This window comes from Akebia trifoliata, chromosome 6 (genome assembly GCF_017979445.1).
Source record: "Akebia trifoliata isolate Shusen 1 chromosome 6, ASM1797944v1, whole genome shotgun sequence".
In the NCBI taxonomy this organism is placed as follows: domain Eukaryota; kingdom Viridiplantae; phylum Streptophyta; class Magnoliopsida; order Ranunculales; family Lardizabalaceae; genus Akebia; species Akebia trifoliata.
In genome coordinates, this window is record NC_141380.1 from 11,527,969 (window position 1) to 11,546,520 (window position 18,552).

The window sequence follows — 18,552 nt, forward strand, 5'->3', positions numbered from 1 at the left end:
CTAACATATCCTCATAGGCCCACGCGAACAAGTCTTTGGAAATTTCTGAGAAAATTCATTATCCCCTTGTGTTCCTCTAGAGATAAGATGGTTTCTATTTGAATCTATTTAGAAATTTATTTCTGTTCCGAGGTCAATGACCTTTGCTTTCTTGAGTCTGACTCTTATCTTCTTGTTCAGGAGAAAAATATATCCTTGAAGCTAGATTATTAGTTAATTCGTTAATGCGCTCAAGGTATTCAAAAATTTTCTTCATCCAATCAAATTCAGAAGGGACGATGATAAGGTCCCAATCAAGGCTGATAACAACAAAATAAACTATTCTCTTTGGGTGAGAATTAAATCACAATTGTTGAATGAAAATTGCCTGCCTATTACTGCACTTCACTGGAATTTAAATAAAACAGAGTTTAACAACTTCTCCTAAACTTACGACCAACAAATGCAAAATAATAGCTAACAAATGCCAACAACTTTGTCATATTCCTAAGCATATGAAATTGGAACTAAATTAGTAACAGAATTGAATCAGTTCCACTAGAAACAGAATTGAATCAACAACTCCACTAGTAACAGAATTGAATCAGTTCCACTCTTATGCTGCGTATTTTGGATTTAGCTTAGGAAAACGATAGGAACGACGTGGCTGTTTATCAATCGAGTTTCCAAGATATTCTGGTGACGATCCAACCGAGTGGTTCAACCGCGTTGATCAATTCTTTGAGTTTCAAGGCACTGCTGAAACAAAAAAAGTATCTCTAGCATCATTCCATCTTGAGGGTGAAGCCAATCAGTGGTGGCAGTGGCTACAACGAGCTTACAAGGATGAAGATAGAACGGTGACATGGTCGATTTTTGAGGAAGAATTATGGGCTCGATTCGGACCTACGGAATGTGAACCAACAGGATTGAGACATGGTGATCTTCAAGGAACAACTGTGCGATATTGAGAAATTCTGAGGTTATTTCTAACTGTTGACTTGGTACTGACGCTTGTTCTAACTGATCGGACTTACAACCCTAGTTAGACGATGGACGATTGAGCTTAAGTATAATGATAACCCTTAAACCTCTTTGAAGGTGAATTTAACCAATTTTAGTGTCACCCCCTTGATAATATTTTAAATGAACCCTGAGATTTTATTGAATTTTGTGCACCAATCCATTAAACAATTCATCCATTCAATGATTATTCAGAAGGAAAATAATTTTATTGCACTCTTGAAAATAATGTTTTTATTGAATAACAATTTTCACAATTCTGATTATTTTTTGCAATCATTTTCTTTTTAGAAAAACATATTTTGATCATTTTATAAGGTCCATGCAAAAAATAGATTTTTGGTAAAAACATATTTCAAAAATTTTCCATGCAAAAATAGATCTTTTGTAAATCATTTTTCCTTCATTTTCTTTTCTTTTGGAAAACATTTTCTTCTAGAAAATATTTTTTCTCTCAAAAATAATTTTTTTTTTTGAAAGCATTTTCTCTTGGAAAATCTTGTTCTTATGGAAAATATTTTCTGGAAAACACTTTTTCTTATAAAATATTTTTCTAGAGAACAACACTTGTTTTGGAAAACATTTTTTTTAAAGAACACTTCTTTCGGAAAACACTTTTTCTGGAAAATACTTTCCAGAAACATATCTGGATTTCGAGATACCTCATCCGGATTTCTGAAACATATCTGGTAACAAAATAAAGCATTGGAATGGACATCCATCATTGGGGAACCGTTGCGATCGGGTTGACGAGTTGATTAATCAGGCGGATGCAAAAATGGGGTGTCTACAGCTGGATGTTGTGATAGCTTGAAGTCCACTTCAAATTATATTTTCATATTTGCTCATAGAGTTATCTCACAGAGAAGCTTAAAATAAACCATTTTGACATATTCGACCATGTATTCAGAGTTTATTGGATGCTAAGAAACAACTCGTCAAGTAGTTTGATAAAAAAAAGTTATTGGTAAATTAAGGATTGTGGATTTCATTGATAGACCTATTGTTGTTTATTGTGATAACAAAATCACTATTGATTTTGTAAAAAATGAAAAAGTGACTAGTGACAACAAGCACATCGAAATAAATTACCTTTCATTATGTGAAAAGATTCGTGAATCAAGATTGTCAAGATAGATTCTAGCAATATAATAACTAACTCTCTCACAAACGAACTTTCGTCAAAGGTTTTCAAAGAACATGTAACTCGTATGAGAGTTATCATGTCATTTGTTCAAGTTATTTAAATATTGAGTTTATTTTCTGCTTATTTTAATTTATTTATATTCTTAATAGATTATTTATTACTACTTAAAGAAATTGATTATGATTATTTATTATTGTGTACACATGTTATCATTGCCTGTGAGTAAATGTACTCGTAGAATGTTAAAAATGCTTGGGCTAGACATGATTTGGCATCATATTAATGAAGTATTCATTCTAGATAGAAAGGTGATGGAATATCACATGAATAGTTACTAGTAAGATATCAGAATGACATACGATGAGTATGAAGCAGGACACCTAGAAAATGTACATACAGACTACATTGAGGAGTGTTCATTGCCCTAATACTATAAAGAAAATTCATGTAAAGGTAAACTCATGAATTCATTGATGATACTAGTTTTGAGACCATAGAACTATCTTAAGGCCAACAAATGAGCACTTTGTTACATCCATGATTCATTATTAGTAGTATCTTTGAATAAAGGTGACAGTTAAAGATTATCTGAATTGTTTTGAATAATTGTTCTTCAAAAAAGTACACTCAATTTTTCAAAAAGTAATAATCCAAAGAATCGTTTTAAACAAAAAGTATATGTGAAGGCCAAGTGGGAGATTGTTGGAATATTGTTAGTATTTTTTAATTAAAACTATTTTTATTGTCTTTTCACATATACAATTTTTTGTATAAATACTAGATTGTAATTTGTTCAAAACATAAGGGTAAAATTGGAAATCATGTTTGTGGTCTAGTATTGGTTACCAACATCAAATATGATGGGTTAGTGAACATCCTATCAAAATTTTAAGTGATATTCACTTACTATTAGAATTCTATGATGAGTAAAAAATCTAATATCCTCTTTATAAATAGGTGGTCGTCCCCCGCTCTCTATATAAATTTTTCTATTTTTGAGATAAAGGTTCCCATCACCAAAGGTATAGACAGAGTTGGGGTAGTACGCCTATTCTTCATAGATCAAGATTAAATTATTCCTCGTGGATTATTAGAAAAGCGAATCTAGGTATTTTATATTTATTATTTTGATTCAATTATTATGTTTTGGTCAAGATCAAATCCTAGATCCATGTTTATTAAGATTGTAGTTTCTCCAACAAATATACCTCAAAAAAATTACAAAAGTACTTGTTATTACTTCGACTAAAACTATTGTCTTATAAAGTTCATCATTTTTATTGGGTTATATGTATATTATAAAAAAGAAAGGATTAGTAATAAAGAAAGATTTGAAAAGCTACGAAATCTTTCCAAAATCCCTTGTTGCATATTAATTATATTTTTTTTCCTTTGGTAAGCCGCACATGACATCCCACCCGACACGTGTACAACATTAAATAGCCAACTTTTACTGGAAGGGCATATAAAATTTCAAAGACATGACTTGAGGAGTAAACCCAATCAACCTTATTAACTTAATGAAGAACGTTTCTATATAAACCCCATCCACTCCACCCATTGTAATATGTAACATCATATTATTAGAGTTTTGTCAATCTTTCCATCTATCTGTTATTTTTTATTTAGGATGTATTTATACATATCAACTCATGGCATTTCTCCATTAATAAAAAACTTCGATTTTTTTTTCCTTCCCAAAATCAATTGACATTTGTACATTTTCTAATTCTTTTTTCAGCTATTTTTTCATAATGCTTGGAAGCCCAAATTTTCATAACAAAAATCATATATGAACAGAATTAAACCCATCAAGTCGCATTTGAAATCATATTCATATACAAATTATATTCGTTATCCATAAGATAGTAAGTACTCAAAGTTATCAAAGAACATTTTATGACGAACTCTGGGGAGAACACCTGCCTTATGTGCTGAAAAAATTGTAATCTAAGTTTTTCCCAGGGCATAAACACTTCTTAGGAAGGATGGGCCACTCCACTCCATTATCCTTTCTGCTATGGAAAAGTGTCTGATTACATAATCGTACTTAGTAGAGGTCATTTTTTCTAATTTAATGGCTGCAATTTATAAATATTTTTTGGATTCGGGACATTGCTGACGTGGATGTGTCTATAGAACCATAGATGATTTTAATGGAGATAAGAGTGAGAAGCATCTATGGTTCTTTGCACACCCATATCTCAAACGCTGTCAATTTCAATGTTACTCCAGCACGACTCATATATATATATATATATATATATTAAAATAAATGATAATCCATGTGCAATGCACATGCATTTTACAAGTTTATGTATAAGGATGGAAAAAATGAGGAAGTTATTGCCCCATCGAGTTAAAGCCGATGATTAGAATGGATGTGTGTTTTTAGAGTTTTACATGACAAATGGAGTTCAATCAAATTAAAAGAAAACCTTTGTTTATAAGATGAATGTAAATCCAACTATAAGTTATGGTGATAGAACAATGGTTGATCAAGAAATAATGTATTGAGAGATTGAAAGTAATAAAAATATGCATGTTGAGATAGTTAAGTGGAAAGACTAAGAAATATACAATTAAAAATGAATACATCCATGAAATATAAGAGTAATCCCCCCCCCCCCCCCCCCCCCCCCCCAAAAAAAAAAGGGTATATTATGTTATTTATAGGAGGAAATTTACCCTCTAATTTTTAGGTAGTATCTTGATATTCCAATTAGTAATCTTTTTTTTCTTTCTTAATGCCCCCTCATCCCTCTTTCAGTCATTGAGATCAATGATTTAAATTTTCAAATTCGACAATTCAGATCATTTAACCTTTGCTCCTATTGTCAATGTTCGAAATTGAATTATTGAGATCAATTATTCAAATGGTTGATCTTTACAATTTTAATCTGATCACCATGATTTGGGTTCAACATTTTTTCAAGGTGAGGGTGCATTAAGAAAGAAAAATTTTACTAAATGGGTAGGCAAGATAACAACTCCAAAGTCCAAAGTAAGGGTGCATTTAGAAACACATCCACGAAGAAATGTTAAAAATGAAAAAACTAAAGTAAATGGGTTGTTAAGATACCGCTCCAAACTAAGGGGGTGAGTTTAGAAATAAGTGCCTCCCCATAGGGTCTATTAAGTAATTTTCACTATTTCTATACGTGGAATCCAAGAAATGTTTTTAAAAACAAAAAAGGATCAAGCTGACGCGCCAGGTAGGGGTCGAACCTACGACTTTCTGCTTAGGAAACAGACGCTCTATCCACTGAGCTACAGGCGCATTTATTTTTATTATTAGTTTATTTTAAATTTTATTTACTAGAAAAATTCCATTTAAAATATGTTTTTCAATCTAAATTTGAAATTCCATAAAAATTATATTTTTTATTGTTTGAAAGCTGACTTTCATCAACAAAATTTGTATGCCCCCTATCACAAGACAATTTAGAAGTTTCACTTTATGTTTTTTTTATTTTTTTTTTCATTTTTAAGAATTTGTGAATGAAAAACATTAGCTTGATTTATCCCATTTGAGCAGTTTCTCACATGATGTCAATTGGAGAGCCAAGCCATTCCCCTTGCTCTTCTCTTCTTATCTTTATCATTCTCTACTTTCTTTGCAACACAAATCGCTATACTCTTCAACATTCTATTAATTATTATTGTATGATGGGAAGCATTCGAAGGCCCTAAAGAGAGCCAAACATTTTTCAATAATCAACTTATTCTGAAATTTCTAACCGTAGTTTACAAGTTGAAGAATCATGGACCGACCGATTTTGATAAATCACTTTTGATGGGATTAGAAGTTTTAGAATGGGCTGATTTTTGATGAGAATGATCCCTTCATCATAGAGATCATCATCACAAAAAATCAGTCCATTTCAAAACTTCTAACCCACATTTTGAAAAAATTTTGGCTCTTTAAGGCCTCCTAAACACCACCCTAGTATGATTTTTACAAACTCAAATTATATGGCTCAAGATTTGAATGGGCATATATGTAATAACTCTTACGTAAAATAAAATACAAAGATTTGGTTTTAGGTTAAATGAATCTTGTTCCTATATTCCACTCTCTCACCTGTGGATGCAGGAGACACAAGTACAGTCCAATTTTTGGAATATAAAAATGGGAGGCATTAAAATCCCAACATGATATATTTTCTTTTTTGCATCCGATAAAGAGTGCCACTAATCGAATAGCACAGCACAGCATCATCATTACTAATCTTAGATGAACAATTTTTGGAACTTTTTTTTTTTTTTTTTTTTTTTTCTACTTCCCTCTTTTTCTCACCTTAAACAAAAGATGTTCATTTTAACAACACATAAATGACAAGAGGCAATGAAAATAGAGGCACAGAGACCCAATATGACAACAGCTGATCAGAGCAGAGCAGAGCAGATATTTTACACAAACTTGAAAGGAACGACAGAACTTGAGCATCAACTGACCCTATTACAACCCATTGCCCTAAGCACAATAATAACACACCTAAAACAACCCCAAAAGGAGAATCAGATAAAAATTGTAAAAATAAAGACCAAGTGTGGAATACACCCCCATAATAGCTTGTATGTATACATTTCCTAGTCCAAAATCTTCTTATATACTTACTAAATTACACAGGAAATGAATGTGACCAACCTCACTCCAACAAAGAGCCTTCATGAGAAAGAAGGGACGAAACAGCTCACGATGGGGTTGTCATTGTTTTGTAGAAGAAATACAGTGTTGTTCGGAAAACCACTCCCCAACCCACACTTCAAAGAAAGAATATATAAGACAACAAAATAAATACACCAGCCCTAAGGACACCACCTCATAATGCTCTCTTCCTCTTCTTTTTTACTTCTTTTCTTCTTTGGAAGTGTAGATTTTTCATCTTCTCTTCCCACTATCACAATATATCCCGCGGTATGGGGGTTCAGTCGATGCTAAGGTCGAGGTTCATCAGCTGTTTTTCTAGTTGTAGATTTTCACGGGCTTCTCATATGCATGGCGGTTCTGCAAAATTTAGAGACAAAATCACTCAAACATATATTGAATCCCAAGATTATGTAGGATCTATTCCTCAAATAACCCAGCAGAAATATCGGATCAAAGAAGTTTTCAAAGGGAAATCTGTGGAAGTCCAGTCTTTCGAACCGGACCATACATGTTTCATAAAGCCCATATTCACTTTCTTCACAAGTCACAATCGCTTTAACCAGGTAAATTTGAAATGTAGACAAAATATAACAAACATTAACGTGGGGCTTTACCTGATTGGCTGCATAAGCCCTTTTAGGAGCGCTGTCAGAGTGCTCCAACCCAAGATACTGCTCCCACGCTCCATAAACATCTCTTCTCTGAAGGCAGATGGATAAAAATAAGAACATGTACCAAATATAAATTCTAACATAGAAACAAAACCATGGTTTAAAATATCATATCGATTGAACGTTTCAGTTAATTAAAAAACTGATATGTTATCGGCCGATACATCCAATACAACCCGATACATTCCGAAAACATTCAAAGTTACATCCAATACAACCCGATACATTCCGAAAACATTCAAAGTTTCAGAGTCGATGATTCACTTAACCAATACTAATACATATCGACCTATACATACTGATATTTTAAACCATGTGCCCGACAAATAAATACACACAGAAAATAATTGGATTGAATTGGATAGACAAACCTGAAAGCGACTGGAGACGATGTCTGTGTCCTGAAGGTACTCAGGTCGACCCAATGACAAAAAGGCAAACTTCCACTAAACCAAAAAAATTAAAAATTAAAATTTCAGATATCACATAAAATATAATCCTGAAGCAAGCAGAGAACTTAGATGCATCCATGAAAGACGGCAATGAGGTAATATAACCAGATAGTGTGATGTGTGTACATGCTTAGTTAATGTACACCTGAGTAAAATAAAGCGTAAATGTGTGTACAGCAGGGAGGGTGGCAGAAGGGTACCTTAGAGAATTCCTCATCTGGGACCTGCAATTTTTTCTGTATACGAGCTTTAACTTCAGCTAAAGTCTCTCCTTCATGAATGATCAAGAAAAATGGCTCCCCGAAATTCTGAACCTGCTGTTGAATTGAAAACAACATTCAAACAGCCAAACTTATCAAACGTGCAAGCAATATCAATGCAAGTACCTACTGAACGTGAAATAACCGTGCCCTGATATATTTACAATACACAATTTCCTACCATCTGGTTTTGAGATGCATCTTTTGTGAAATGGTACACGTGAATCAGGCGATCATGAAGACCAAGATTTTTCTCTTCCTCCGGAATCTGTGAAAATGAACAAGGATCAGAACGATTTTGATTACAAGAAAGTGAGAAACCAAAAAAAAAAAAAAAAACCTTCAGAAATACGATTTGAACCATGTAACTATCTTAAACAGGAATATAAATGCCTAACAACCCCCCATTTTACAATTATAAAAACCCAAACAATAACTTGCCTCCTCTGCTCGTAATGTCCAGTACTGATCATTTATGTTCTCAATCTTTTCGCTCGGTGGAAAAATCTGCAAGGAAGTGATCCAGAATTATGGTCTTGATAACAATGAAAGACATAATATGAATTGTTCTCGAATAGTCTATAATAATTTAATTGCATCTTAAAGATCACCACAGGGGAGAATCTACAGTAGCACAATTAAGACACTTGAGGTCCTCCAATACACCACCGAACTCGATTTGCCAAGCTGAAGCCATTCGAAGGGGGTCTCATGGATTTCGATCCATTTAGTTATAGCCTCAAATTAAAAAACTCAGTCGGTGGCTATCTATATTTCCCGTCAATTTCAAAACTGATCCTTATTTCGACCAGAGCATGAGGCCACAAGGCATAATCCCTGAGGTATGGTGTAAACTTTACGTGCATGGGATTTTTAAATGAATAACATAACATACAAAAATAATTAATATTATAAGTAAAGAAAATAGACTAATCATCACATATTTTCAAACCTGCATGTCAAATTACAAGAGTTAATCCTGTAAAATAAAATATTATTATTTTATATTTTATCAAGAAAAATTATATTATATTTGAATAATTAAAATTTTATACAATAAATTATTATAAAATATAACAAAAAAAGGTATTTCAACAATTTCTCTGCATATTACTAAGTATTAGAAAAATCAATCTATGAATCAAATCAACTCAACGACATATATATATATGGGTAGCGTTCAATGGCTAACTTTTTGGCAAAACATTTTTCAAAACATGAGTTAGAAGTTTTGGAATGGGCTGATTTTTGGTGAGGATGATCTCTACGGTGAGGAGATCATCCTCACCAAAAATCAGCCCATTCCAAAACTTCTAACCCATGTTTACAAGTTGAAAAATCGTGGACCGTCCATTTTTGTAAACTATTTTTGATGGGGTAAGAAGTTTTGGAATGGGCTGATTTTTGGTGATGATGATCTCCTCACCGTAGAGATCATCCTCACCAAAAATCAGCCCATTCCAAAACTTCTAACTCATGTTTTGAAAAATGTTTTGCCAAAAAGTTAGCCATCGAACGGGACCCTATATATATATATATATATAGATAGAGAGAGAGAGAGAGAGGGTAGCGCTCAAGGGACAACGTTAGGGAGACAACGTTATATATATTAGGGGTGCAACTTAAATCGGTTCAAACCGAGAACCGAACCAAACTGTGAGTTTTGGATTGGTTTGGTTCGGTTTAAATTGAAGTCGGTTCGGTTTCAGGTTTACAAAATAAAGAACCAATGAATTCGGTTCGGTTCTCGGTTTTGACTTTATGAATAACCGAACCGAACCGATAACCGAACTAACAGTGTCTTTTAAAATAAAATTTAGATTTTTAAAAACCCTAATTCTCGTCTCTTTTACTCTCCTCTCTCTCTATCTCTCTCTCTGCGGATGTCGACTGCGGGCGGATCATCTCTATCGTCTCTCTCTATCTCTCTCTCTTTATCTGCGGCTGCCGAGCTACAGGCGGATCCTCTCTCTCACTCTGCGGCTGCTAGTTGCCGGGCGATCATCTCTCTCTCTCTCTCTCTCTCTCTCTCTCTCTCTCTCTCTCTCTCTCTCTCTCTTGCAAGCAGAGGTGTAGCTGACTGGCTGCGGGCTGCCTATCAACTCCGACGGCTGACGGATCTCTCTCTCTCTCGTCTCTTGGAGTTGAAGAACAGCCAGAGTTGCTTTGTTGTTCGATATTGTCCAGATTTGTAGTCATTCGATGTTTGGATCAAAGGGGAATAATGGATGGATAGGATTGTCGTTTGTGTATGATAAGATTCACATCTCTACTGCACAAAATGCCCCCAATTTCTAAGCATTTTTTAGGAAGAGGTTAGTATTTCTAACTATATTAATTAGTCAGGTTTTCCCTGAAATTATAAAGATAAGTTCTTTTAATTTTTTTTATTAAATAATTTTTTATTTATGTAAAGATATATGAAGTTGTCTATTATCTAACACAAAAATTAATTAAAATTTTAAGAAATATACTGTTTTAGATGACATTATCAAACTCCAAAATTATGCATGAACCAATTTTTATTTTTTATTTTTTATTAAAAATATTTGTTTAAGAAATTTTTGGCAACCCATGGAACCGAACCGAACCAAACCGAATTAAAATCGGTTTGGGTTGGTTTGGTTTGAGACCAATTTGGTTCGGTTCTGGTTCTCATATAATGGAACCGACCATGATCGGTTCAGTTCTAATTTTGCTCTAAACCGAACCAAGTTGCACCCCTATATATATATATATATATATATATAGAGAGAGAGAGAGAGAGAGGGAGAGGGTAGCGCTCAAGGGACAACGTTAGGGAGACAACATTGGGAGACAAAATTTGTCCTATAAGGTTTAAAAGTTCCGTACTGGGCTGATTTTTTGTGAGGATGATCTCTATGGCGAGGAGAACATCCTCACATAAAATTAGCCCAATCTGAAACTTCTAGCTTATCAAGGCTCAGCTTGCCACTAGGCCAACCCCTTCGGGTTGCAAGGATGATCTTCTCACCAAAGAGATCATCCTCACAAAAAATCAGCCCAATCCCAAACTTTTAAGCCATATAGGACAAAAAATCAGACCCTATATATATATATATGGGGGCGGTTCATGGGACATATGTAAAAACAATGGTTTTTCAAAATATGGGTTAGAGGTTTTGGATTGAGCTGATTTTTTTGCGAGGATGGTTACTATGATGAGAAGATCATCCTCACAAAAAATCAGCTCAATCTGAAACTTCTAAATCCGTCAGAAGTGATTTACAAATTATTGGCAAAAATTGGCAAAAAAATCGACAGTCCACATTCTAAATCACTTTTAATGGGGTTAGTAGTTTCAGATTGGACTGATTTTTTTTTTCAAATGATCTTCCCATCATAGAGATCATACTCACAAAAAATCAGCTCAATCCGAAACTTCTAACCCATATTTTGAAAATTTATTAATGTTACATTGTTTTTACATATATTTTTTCATATGTCCCTTGATCCGTTCCCTATATATATAGGGAAGGGTTCAATAGCCAAAAACGTAGCCAAGTGTTTTGTCCTATAAGGGCTAAAAGTTTCGGAATGAACTGCTTGTTTTAGGATGATCTCCTCACCATAGAGATCATCCTCACAAAAATTCAGCCCATTCAGAAACTTTTAGCCCATATGAGACAAAACTTTGGCTAAGGCTTTCGCTCCCATTTTGGAAACCGAACGTCGTCCATATATATATAAATGGAAAAAAAAATTAATGTGTATGGCTTATAGCCTCAGCTAAAAGGTGTAGTCAACTATTTTTACGTTTCTTCCCTGCGCCTCATGACATTTTTAGTAAGCCTCACCCTTGGCACGTCTCAACGTGTATGCTTCACGTGCCTTTAAAACCATATATGCAGACCACTGACAAACATAGAGACAGGAATTTTAAAATAATAATAATAATAATAATAATCAAGTACCTTATAGATCTTATGATAGAAAACTTCAAGCAATCTAAGTTCCGCATTAGGATGCGACAGCTCGACCTGTGTTTCAAAATGCAACACACAAGGTAAGTAAATTTTTCTTAAATCGATAAATAATCATATTTCTAGGACCCAAAAAGAATAAAGATGGGAAGCACATAACATGAATGCTAAATAAGTTTACTGATCTGTTAAATTTACAACAGTATACCATCCAAAGGGAGGGAAAAGGCCCCAGCTATTAACAAAACTCGGGTGTTACCTTACATATGAGGAAAGATGAGAAGAAATGTATGCATAGAAGACAATTACCTTTGTTTTCAGGTCATTTATCACATCCCCAACAGTGCTCTGTTTTGGCAGTCTAATACTATGAATTACCACCTGATGATAAACAATTTGAGATTTATCGAGGCATTCTCTAACAAATGATCAGTTAGGAAATATGATCAGTGGTCGGTAAACTCACCTCATCCTTTGTTGAATGATGAAAAGCTACCTTCAGAGTTTTCAAGCCTTGCAATTCTGGTAGAGGAATGTCCAATACTTCATAATACAAAATATCGGAAGTCTGTCCAAATGAAATCCATAAAGAAATTTTCAAACAATTGCAGTAAATTGATGTTTACTAGAAACAAAAACATATAACAAGCCTCACTGCTAGGTCCATATGTGATGAAACTACCTGATTGTAGTGGACCAGCATGTCTGACAAATGATCAACACCCCGGTATTTAATAGGTTGGGGTTTAGGTTGCTGAGAATAACAGTTGTGTGCTGTAAGCCTGATTTTGGATGGATCATCTAGACCAAGTTGGTGAGCAACTCTTTCCACAACTTCATCATAAGTGAAAAGCTTTGACCTTGAAATTTATACGAGAGCAAAATATTTAGATACAATATCTAATCACAGATCCTCCCCATTTGTTCAAAATAACAATGCAATAATACACAAATTGGAAATACTTACAGCTCCAGACAAAAATCCTCCTCCTTTGGTTTCTCCAGAGATCGGAAATGCACAACCTGAAAAGAATCCCATAACACGAGGTCTTAAATCAACATGGGAAGGATAAGGGTGATCAGAAAATCTTTGTATAACGATGAACCAATAGAAATGTCCACCTTACATATCATGCTAATAAATGCCATAACAATAAAGCCTTTCATCATCATGACCATGGTCTTCTCATTATCAAAGCCTTAACCTAATTATCTGGGTTCGGTTCCTCCATTTCAAATTGATTTTAAAAGTCTAATTATTCAAGGGCCTTCGTATTTGCTCCCAATACTCAAACCCATGACCTTTTCAGGTAAACAAGTCAAAGTTTCAAATATATGTTACCGACTAAATTCAGTTACAAAATAATGTTTGTAAGGTAAAAGAATAGCTCATCAAAACAACATGGGACAACATCATAAGGTGCACCAAAGGAATAATAAAAAAAAGGGCCAGAGGAAAACTGCGACACATAGGCATAAATCCAATTGTTGAATGTGGACGTGGAGGATCCCCAAATATGATATTATTGTATTCGGCAATAAATTTCAAATAATCTAATATGAATATCTTCATGGACAAATAATGATATATGGATAAAACAATGGGGAAATATACCATTCCATATCATATATCTGGTGACACGATTTGAAGAAACATCTAAATGTTACGTCTGAGTAAGTGGACTGTGGAGAATGGATACTATCCCGTTCTTGAAGAGAACTCAATCTCCAAGTTCAACGTAGATAAACAACCTCCATCGCCAAGAGAGTAAGGAAGATGTGCGTGTCTTCTGGTAAGTCCACAATGTGAGCATTAACGCTAATTTTCCTAAAGATGCAGAGTGGACCTAGATTCTACAACTTAATCATGTTGTAGGTGCCTGTTGGAAAACGATCCTAGCCAAGGTCGACCATCACCAAATCTCCTTCTTCATAGGATTTGAAATGCCTTTACTTATTGTAGAAAGAATCGGATCAATTGTAAATAGTTGTATCCTGATTTTTAGGGATAGACTTTTAATTCAAATAAGCTGAAAATTATATCCCATCCTTTGGGATATTATTCCAGATCTGTTGGGATATTATTACAGATCAAATTCTGATTTTTCCTAGTTTATTTTTCCTTATTTGTTCTTAGTTCTTAGGGGCTGATTTGTTGTCATCAGCCTATTTATTCTAAGGGCTATAACCGTGTTTTTGACAATGGAATAAGAGGAATGAAATAATTCCAGCAGTGCTAAAATTCTCTCCTAAGAAGCTCACATGGTATTAGAGCCTAAACTTGGTTGAGAGAAGCCATGCACAAATTGGCTCACACCGGGGCTAGCGGCGGTAATAGTTCAGAGGTTACCTCTGAATCTAACCCCACAATAACCCCCACTGCTTATTCCAATATGTCCTCTCTTCAAATCACCTCTCACAAACTCAATGGACGAAATTATCTACAATGGTCACTCTCAGTTCAAATGGTAATCCGAGGAAAAGGAAGGTATGGGTTCATTGACGGGACTGTTACAAAACCAACCACTACTGATGCTTCTTTCAAAATGTGGGATGCCCAAAATTCCATGGTTATGGCTTGGCTAATCAACTCCATGGAGGACAAGATAGGTGCAAATTTTCTTGGTTATACCATAGAAAAAGAAATGTGGGATGTTATGCAAAGGCAATATTCTGACCTAGAAAATTCTGCCCAATTGTTCAAATTGAGAAATAGAGCACGGATGCTAACCCAATGTGAGATGGATGTCACTCAATATTACAACTCTCTCACAAAACTTTGGCAGGAGGTTGATTTCTTTGACAAGTTTCAATGGTGCACTACTTGCCGAGAACACCATCAAAATTCTGTCAATAAGAAACTGATACACGACTTTCTTGCTGGCCTCAACAACCACCTTGACGAAGTTCGAGGACATCCTCTTGGTACTAAACCACTTCCTTCAATAGATGAAGCATTTGCAGAAGTAAGAAGAGAGGAAAGCTGTAAACGTGTGATGATGGAAGAGCCCAAACCCACACTTATTGACAATTTTGCTCTTGCTGCCAACAAAAACATGGAGCCCTACCACCGAGATACCAACTGAAACCAACGAAGAGGAAATCTCTGGTGTGATCACTACCAAAGGACCAACCATACTCGTGAAACTTGCTAGAAACTTCAAGGCAGACCAGCAAACTTCGACTCCAAGGACCAATGCAAACCTAGAGGCCTTCAAACTACTGTTGAAATGGTCACAAAACATGAAGATTCTGCTCCAAGTTTGTCCCTCACAAAGGAGCAACTGGACCAACTCATCAAACTGATTAATCTCCAAGGTTCCACTCCTCCGTCAGTTAAGGTTGCCGATGGTTTTCTTTCAATTGTGGCTGGTAGTGGAGATATAAACCTTTCTCTTAATTTTGTTTTGAAATCTGTACTACATGTCCCAAAGTTGTCTTACAACTTACTCTCAATTAGCAAATTAACTAAAGACCAAGATTGTTCTGCCAACTTCTCATAGTTTGAGTGTTTATTTCAGGACCGAAAATCTGGGAGGATGATTGGCAATGCTAGGGAATTTAGTGGGCTATATTTCTTCAAAAATGAAGGCTTCAAGAATAAACAAGCTCAAATGGCTGGTTGTGAGACTTTTCCCTTAACGCGTGAGCATACAATAATGTTGTGGCATCGTAGATTAGGTCACCCTAGCTTTCCGTATCTTAAAAAGTTGTTTCCCTCTTTGTTTAGAAATAAAATGTGTTTGAATGTGAAATCTGTCAATTGTCAAAACATCAATGTTCTAATTTTCCATCAAAACCATATAAAGCATCTCAACCATTCACTCAAATCCATAGTGATATTTGGGGACCATCTCGCACACAACACATCACAGGAAATAGGTGGTTCATAACCTTCATTGATGATCATTCTAGGGTCTGTTGGGTTTACTTACTAAAAGAAAAATCTAATGATGCCCAGATTTTTAAAATTTTTCATTCTATGGTCCAAAATCAGTACAACACCAACATAAAAATCCTTCATACTGATAATGGAAAAGAATACTTTAATTCCATTCTTGGAGGTTTTTTCTTAGAAAAAGGAATTATACACCAAAGCACATGTATTGATACTCCTCAACAAAACAGTATTGCTGAGAGAAAAAATCGCCATCTCCTAAAAGTAGCTAGATCTCTAATGTTCACCTCAAATGTCCCAAAACAGTTCTGGGGGGATGTTGTCCTTACTGCCTGCTATCTCATTAATAGAATGCCCACTCGTGTCTTACAATTTAAGACCCCTCTTCAAGCTCTCACCACTCACTACCCCTCTTTTTCCAAGACCTACTCATCCATACCCCTAAAAATCTTTGGTTGTCAATCATTCGTTCATGTTTATGATCGAGAACGTAGCAAATTAGATCCCAAAGCCGTTAAATGATTGTTTTGAGGATACTCTGCTAGTCAAAAAGGGTATAAGTGTTACTCTCCCGAAAAACGTAAATATTTTATCTCCATGAATGTCACTTTTTTTTAAACCAAGCCATTCTACGCCAAAAATTCCCTTCAAGGGGAGTACATGAGTAATGAAGATAATTTTTAAGGTCTTCCACATATCCAAAACACTCACCAACCTGTCATATCCCCAGATCTACCTGACACACCACATATCCAAAACACTCACCAACCTGTCATATCCCCCCAGATCTACCAGACACACATTAGTATGACGTTTTTCAGCCTGAGAATCAATCCGACCCTATTGAGTCCTCGATGACTAATAACAGAAATGAAGAGGAAGACTCAGAACCACAATCAGAGCTTCGTGTTTATTCTCGACGCCCAAGAAGAATAGAACCCATTGAGGACACTCAGCTCAGTCATGATTCCAAACCAAATCAAGGTACACATATAAATACTCCTAGTGATCTTGATGCTCCTATTGCTCTCAGAAAGGGTGTTAGATCTTGTACTCAGCATCCATTATACAACTTCGTGGCCTACAATCATTTATCTCCTTAGCTTAAAGCTTTTGTAGCCAACTTGTCAAAGGAAGTACCTAGAACCATATAAGAAGCATTACAAGATTCTAAGTGGAAAAAGGCAGTCATGGAAGAGATGAGTGCCCTGGAAAAGAATGGGACATGGGAGTTGGTGGAGAAACCACGGGACAAAACATCTGTCGGGTGTAAGTAGGTTTTTACCATTAAGTATAACTCTGATGGGACCATTGAAAGATACAAAGCTAGATTGGATACAAAAGGTTTCACTCAGACATATGGTGTGTACTACTTGGAAACCTTTGCACCTATGGCAAAAATGAATACAGTCAGAATCCTTCTATCCTTAGCAACAAATCTTGATTGGAAACTACACCAACTTGATGTAAAGAATGCATTTCTTAATGGTGACTTAGAAGAAGTGTATATGGATCTTCCACCAGGTTTTGATGATGAAAGTAAGAAAGGTAAAATATGCCGACTTCAAAAATCTCTCCATGGCTTAAAACAATCTCCCAAAGCCTGATTGGAAAGGTTTACTAAGGTTATTCGACAACAAGGGTATAGTCAAGCTCATGCTGATCATACACTGTTTTACTGTCATAAAGAAGGAAGAAGCACCATCTTGATTGTCTACGTTGATGATATTATTCTAACTGGTGATGACCTTATGGAGATTGAGAGACTGAAAGATGTTTTGGCCACAGAATTTGACGTTAAAGATTTGGGACATCTGAGATACTTTCTAGGCGTGGAGGTTGCTAGGAGTAAGAAAGGCATTGTTATTTCTCAAAGGAAATATGTTCTTGACCTACTCAAGGAAACTAGAATGTTGGGGTGCAGATCAATCCCTACGCCAATTGACTCTACTACGAAGTTGGATCTTGAACCAAGCAATGATCATGTGGACAAGGTAAGGTACCAACGTCTGGTTGAAAGACTTATTTATCTCTCTCTCACACACCCTGATATTACTTTCGTTGTGTGTAGTTAGTCAGTTTATGCATGCTCCCTGCAAAGAACGCCTTGAGGCTGTATATCAGATCCTTCATTATCTAAAAGGAACACCAGGAAAAGGTTTATTCTTTGAAAAGAACCAAAACAGAAGTGTTGAAGCTTATACAAATGCTGATTGGGCTGGATCCAAGGTCGACTTGAGGTCAACTTCTGGTTATTGCACCTTTGTATGGGGTAACTTGGTAACATAGAGGAGTAAAAAGCAGTTGGTTGTGTCTAAAAGTAGTGCTGAAGTGAAACTTAGAGCCATTGCTTAAGGAGTTTGCAAACTTTTATGGCTAAAGATGTTACTGAAGGAACTAAGAAGGAAATTTAATCAGCTTATGAAACTATTTTCAGATAACAAGGCAGCCATAAGCATGACACTTAATCCAATCTACCATGATCGAACGAAGCATGTTGAGGTGGACCGGCACTTTATTAAAG

The 18,552-nt window shown here is 35.3% G+C and overlaps 1 protein-coding gene and 1 non-coding gene across 5 annotated transcripts in view; both read right to left on the reverse strand.

Annotated features, from left to right (window-relative positions):
• Positions 1-5,356: 5,356 nt before the first annotated feature.
• Positions 5,357-5,429, reverse strand: TRNAR-CCU (transfer RNA arginine (anticodon CCU)). The gene has a single exon. It is a non-coding gene; the product is annotated as a tRNA-Arg (tRNA).
• Positions 5,430-6,498: 1,069 nt separating this feature from the next.
• The window catches only part of LOC147400218 (ubiquitin C-terminal hydrolase 13), a 30,721-nt gene continuing 18,667 nt past the window's right edge, over positions 6,499-18,552 (reverse strand). For 2 of the 4 annotated variants that reach the window (XM_086445833.1, XM_086445832.1), the window contains exons 22-32: positions 13,098-13,153; positions 12,813-12,990; positions 12,597-12,698; positions 12,440-12,511; positions 12,122-12,187; positions 8,628-8,693; positions 8,368-8,454; positions 8,127-8,240; positions 7,846-7,920; positions 7,418-7,504; positions 6,499-7,160 (exon numbers count right to left, since the gene is read on the reverse strand). In XM_086445833.1, coding sequence (XP_086301959.1) covers positions 7,119-7,160; positions 7,418-7,504; positions 7,846-7,920; positions 8,127-8,240; positions 8,368-8,454; positions 8,628-8,693; positions 12,122-12,187; positions 12,440-12,511; positions 12,597-12,698; positions 12,813-12,990; positions 13,098-13,153 — 945 coding nt within the window. In that variant the 3' untranslated portion in view covers positions 6,499-7,118. Of the gene's footprint in view, positions 7,161-7,417; positions 7,505-7,845; positions 7,921-8,126; positions 8,244-8,367; positions 8,455-8,627; positions 8,694-12,121; positions 12,188-12,439; positions 12,512-12,596; positions 12,699-12,812; positions 12,991-13,097; positions 13,154-18,552 lie in introns of all 4 variants that reach the window. The other 2 variants (XM_086445831.1, XM_086445830.1) reach the window with 1 other exon arrangement.